The 5,323-nt window shown below is 41.0% G+C and overlaps 1 protein-coding gene across 1 annotated transcript in view; it reads right to left on the bottom strand.

The window, feature by feature from the left end:
- NEUROD1 (neuronal differentiation 1) overlaps nt 1–5,230 on the bottom strand; it is a 12,499-nt gene extending 7,269 nt beyond the window's left edge. Inside the window, exon 1 of the mRNA XM_009333126.1 lies at nt 5,168–5,230. Coding sequence (XP_009331401.1) covers nt 5,168–5,230 — 63 coding nt within the window. The remainder of the gene's footprint in view (nt 1–5,167) is intronic.
- Nucleotides 5,231–5,323: the final 93 nt, after the last annotated feature.

Raw genomic sequence — 5,323 nt, 5'->3', positions numbered from 1 at the left:
GGGCAGCCGCGTCGCACGCTGCCCGAAACACTCCGAGCAACGATCGGCTTGCTCCTGCTGCCTTGGCTCGGAGATCACCGGGGGAGAATAACGCTTTAAAATACCGCTCTGGTACCGGCTTGGTGTCGGGGCGCGCCTGTATCGCACAAGCTACTCTCCAGGATACATGTACAGCTGGGCTCGAAATTGGTACGAATGACTAAGGTGCCTTTTCCGCTCTTTTTTTCCCTTAAGACTCAGTGTATTAATTTTATTGAGCCTTTCCCCGTTAGGTAAATGCTGCTGTTGTTTTAATTCTATAAATGTAAACTTCTATTTAGTTAATGGAAAATACATCACCACCAAGGTTTAATTATCAGCTTTTTAAATGACTCTTTTAGTCAAGTGCACATAATTATGAAATCACAATAGATTTAAAATATAATTCAAATGGATTAAAAAAAGAAAAAACAAATCAGAGAAGTACGTACCATTAAAGCAAATGTCTAAATTGTATTGGTAGGCCAGCTACCGCTCGAGCTAGAGTTTAAATAACATCAGCAGTCTTTGCTATCGGTGTCAAACCACCTCTGTTATTAGGAAAAAGGATTCTTATCAGACGGGATTTAGATGCTGTTATAACTGCAAAATCTAATTATTTTTGATCCAGGCATTTACCCCCAGAGTCCCACCTTGTTTAAATAAAGTGTTTTCTTTCCTCTTGAACAAATGCATTTCCATTTGAATTAAATATTGATAATTTGACCTTTTAGTTCCTTTAACTAATCAAAAGGAAAAAAAAAATCCAAATGTAGATCCTAGTGCCTTGCCCTAGTGGGTCTTTCCGCTTGAATAGACACTGAGATTAAATGAGTCAAACTTCCTCTTTCATTGCACTCTCTTTGCACTAATTGCTTATGCAAAAATGCAGATTTGTATTAATTAGTAACTCCACTGATTAGTTCGGTGGTATTTTCACGTAATAAATCATGCTGCAGACACGATTTTTGGCACATCCCCAGTAGTGGCTCAGGATGCAATAAGTTTTCCATATTAAATAAAATCTTAGCCTAAATCTACCTTTTTGTTGCAGGTACACTGCGTACCACCTGCTGTACGCACCTGCTACGGGAAATTACCTTCTGTCCCTGGCAAGCCTCTTTCCTTTCCTTGATAAAGCAGTCCTCTTCACAGGGTGAGACTTTAAAATGGGAAGCATGAATCACAGAATCAAAGAATGAGAGAAATCTGATGTTATTTTTAACCCTTTCAAATGAATAATGTTCATTTTTAAGGGGGTGAAACCTATGTAAGATACATCAGATGTAGGTTTTTTTTTCTTTTCTTTCCTATGCCCAGCCACGTGATCTCCTTTTACAGCACCATTCACTGCATGCCCAAATTATCATGCATAAAACCTTTTTTTTTTTTTTACATTTCTTTCTCCTTCTTTGAGCTGCAGAGACTGAACTCTTACAAGCATGACACTTGCTAACTGGAGTTCACATCTTAGTCAGGTACAGAGGCCTCAGCAGCAACAAGACTCCACAGTATCCATAATGGTATCTACATAGTACTAAAAACGTTTGCTCATACCGTGAAACCACTATAAAAATCTCTCCAGAGCACACACAGGCTGATGTGTCCAGTAGCTTAGATCTACATCTGAAAAACCTTTCCCAATTCTTTCAAAAATCATCCCAGATAACACCTTTCTTTCTGTTTCCCTCGGACAGCGTTGTCTATACTTCACACCTTTTCTTCAAGCAAGTCAGCATAATGTTTTGGTACAATATGTACCGCAACAAATGTCGACTAGTGCAGTATTTGGAAAAAAGAGTAAGAGGCTCCAAAGGAGTATAAAAGATGATGACACTGGTGTCATTTCCTCATAGGTGACACTTTCTTGGACAGATCCTGAAAAACCTTTGCCTCGCTCCTGCCAAGACTCTCACTCATGTAAGCAGGACTGCTACCACAAACAAACTTGCAGGATCTGGCCTTTGGCCCTCGGTCTAAGCAGTGCAGTGGGGTGGAAGAGCAGCAAACACAGGTGCCAGCAGATTATCCAAAGCTTTGCTGAGATTAAAATCTTGTCTCAATATGAGTTATTGCATATTCTCTAAATAGAAATCTCCTTAGTGGTGGCTTTAAAAGGTCTGCTTTTGTTTTCCTCTGAGAGAAAATAATGGTTGAACCCCAGGCTACGCACATAATAGCTTACACATTCGTTCCCTGTGGCCATCTGATCTGAACATTTTGGAAACATTTTGCAGTTCCTAACAAAGATACTGGTTCTGTTTAGTGTCCCTTTCTTGAAGAGAGAAAGCAAAAGTCAAAACGCTTTTACAGGGTTATAAAAAAAAATGATCCTGATTATTTTCAGAACATGGTTACTTTTTTTAGCAATATCCCAAGAACAAAACAAGGAAGGTTAAATCAATGATCCACAGGGATGGAAAAAGAGATTCAAATAATCATTAAATCTTATTACATAATGCGGCTTTGTTTTTACCTCTCAGAGTGAGTTCACACCTGGGTCTGTGCTTTAAGCGCTCCACAGTGAGCTGGGCATGATGAAGAATTGTTTTCCCATCACAGTACAGTGTAACCTGTACAGCTGTAGAACTAAACTAGTCAACTGAAACTCCTGCTAAGCATTTTAAGTGTATATGGGGATATTCTTCATTACATACAGCACAACATTTTGAGTGGTTGCCTTCCTCTGCCATTCCTGTCATCACTCCCATTTTACCCTCACGATTGCCAGTGGTATTTCACATAGTGTAGGAAATGCCCAAGAGCATGTGTCGTCACATGTGACTGCTTTTCAGAGATGGTCCTGGGATGTTAACCATCCCAGCTGCGAGTGTTCTTTCCCCAACACTCCACTGACACATGACGTGTGTCTCAAGGTGGTATCTCAACCTCTTATCCACAAAGGACAGGATGAGCATCAGATAACGCACTTTGCCTTCTTTCGCTCCAGAGGTGCACTGAAGAGATCCATCTTGCCATCCAAGAAGCATCTTTGTTCTACTCTCAGTTGCTGCAGTGTGGTTCGATTGCCCTCCATTGGCTGGGGGCAACCTTAACATTAGCTTAAATGAGTTATGGACATATTAAGGCCCTAGGACTGAGACCAAGCACAACATAGAAATAAATAGCCTGTAATGACATTCCAAGGACTCTCAAAGGCAAGTGTCCATTAAGATAAAAATGATGACTGAAATACAAAATATTTTATCGTAAGTTCTTGTGCAAAATTAACTTTCTGTGATATTTCAGTGGGGAAGGCGCAAGGGTCCAAGCACCCGCCTTGTTCAGGTGCTCAGTGTAGGAGAACTGATGGCCATTGACTTTAAGTAATTGTGGGAGGAGGGTGGACAAGCTAGAAAAAAACAGTAGAGGGGGAATGATCTACACACTGTAGCCTGTCAGGTACCCTTTGGAGGAAGGCTGGCCTTAGTGGAGCTATGGCACGAGCAGTGACACAATAGCTAAGGATGTTCTGGCTGGAGTCATCTTGCAGGGAGAGGTCCTGAACACAGAGCTTTATCCCAAGGCTCTAGGAGAGAAGATTTCTGAGGTGCTGGGGCTGTAGCAGATACGCTTTTCTCATGTGCCCAGGTAGACCATTCGTATTCATCTGTGGTGACTCTTGCCCAGGAAAGCATTGCTCTTTGCTAGTCACCTTCTGAGTCCAGAGAAAAGTACATCCCAAAAACTTGTAGCTCTCTCGTCTGGCTTAGTTCTTCCATTAGAATTTTTTTCTACCGGCTGCTTGGTTTATGTGGCTTTCCAAGAGAGGAGGAACATGCTGGTAAATCATTATTTCCTCCGCATCTGAGCTTCAGTTACATGCCACTATGATAATATAAATATTTACTCATTTTTTCCCTCTTCACCCTTGTAAGAGGATAAAAGCATCTGGCCCTTTGTTAGTAGTTTATTGTCAGTTTGCTAGAGCATCCACTTGTTTATGTTCACTTGTACAAGAACACGTGAATAACCCTCCTCTCCACTGTTTTGCAGAGCACAGTCACTGTTGAAAGTAGGTGTTAAACCTACCCTCCTGACGGGAGTGGACAGTTCTCACCTGATCACTCTTCAGGTGGCTTGCAGAGCTGTGTTTGACAATATGAAGTATAAAGCAGTGGAGAACAAATCTCTGATTTTTGCATTTCTGTACTTTTATCCTGGCACTTCATGCTGTGGTATTCGGCAGAACCTTTTTGGCAACACAGAAAACCTCAAAACCAGCAGCAGGGCAATGGAGAATGAGACCTAGCACCTTTAAAAATTGACTGGAAGCATTAGTGGAAGCAGAAATATAGAGCATACCATTAAGATGTATTTTTTTAAGATCTATTTCAAACTATCATCTGTAATTCTTCTGTATCCATGTCATCTCTAGATAGACTGGTGCTCTGCAAAGCTATCAGTAAATACAAGAACTACATATTCTTTCTGAAATGAATTTAAATTCATTTTGATTTAGAGGGAGAAGTCTCATTTTAAAAAAAAAATCCCTCCAGAATTAAAAAGCAACTGTCAGCTCTTCTTTTTTTTCACTATAGATTCAAGGTTCACAATAGCAAGAACCTCTACCTCTGAGAAATTTGTATTTCAATAATAAGGTATGCTTGAAAAGGATAAAATATAGATATAATTAGAGACCCTTGGCAGTTTCAGTTGGTGTCCGGCATATAATGAAGTTCATAGGTAATTTATAGTCCATTTCTTCTATTATATATCCACAAGTAGTTGTAAGTTTCTTGGATTGCCTTGATTTCAAATTATCTGTTGAAATTCTGAGGTAGCTCATTCAATAGCTGATGTGACCAAGCGCATGTCAGAGCTGTGAACTCTAAGCAGCTGCAGCTGCTGTCCGTCGGCAGCACTGTCGTATTCCCGCCCTTTGATTAAGGGCTTTGTTCTGAGAAAATAAGCCTGAACGTGACAATGTAGGTGCACACGTAACGTCAAGCACGTGAGGGACCTCAGTAGAACTAGTGTGATTACTTACACATCTTCTAGCTCACAAGGCTACAGAGCTAGAAGCAGGGCATTATCTCACCGAGCTTTTGAAATACACAAACACTTCATTTTTGCTGCCTTTTCACGTGCAGTCAGATAAATGTAACAGCTTGTTGCTGCTCAAGGCAGGAGGGCTCATTCCCCCTGCCTCCTTCTCTATTTCTCTCTTCCCTTTGCTCTGGTCCGTGTAGTCGATGGAGCTCTGCTCCATCTCCTCAACCAGATCTGGTGCCTGTGAGACTCAGTTTAGAAAACTCCTCGTCACTGAACAGGTTACATTGGCTCATGGAAGACCTGACAAACA

Source organism: Pygoscelis adeliae, unplaced genomic scaffold (genome assembly GCF_000699105.1).
Source record: "Pygoscelis adeliae isolate BGI_AS28 unplaced genomic scaffold, ASM69910v1 Scaffold160, whole genome shotgun sequence".
Lineage (NCBI taxonomy): Eukaryota > Metazoa > Chordata > Aves > Sphenisciformes > Spheniscidae > Pygoscelis > Pygoscelis adeliae.
Note: the sequence above shows the minus strand (reverse complement) of the source record. Positions and strands in the feature narration are given on the sequence as shown.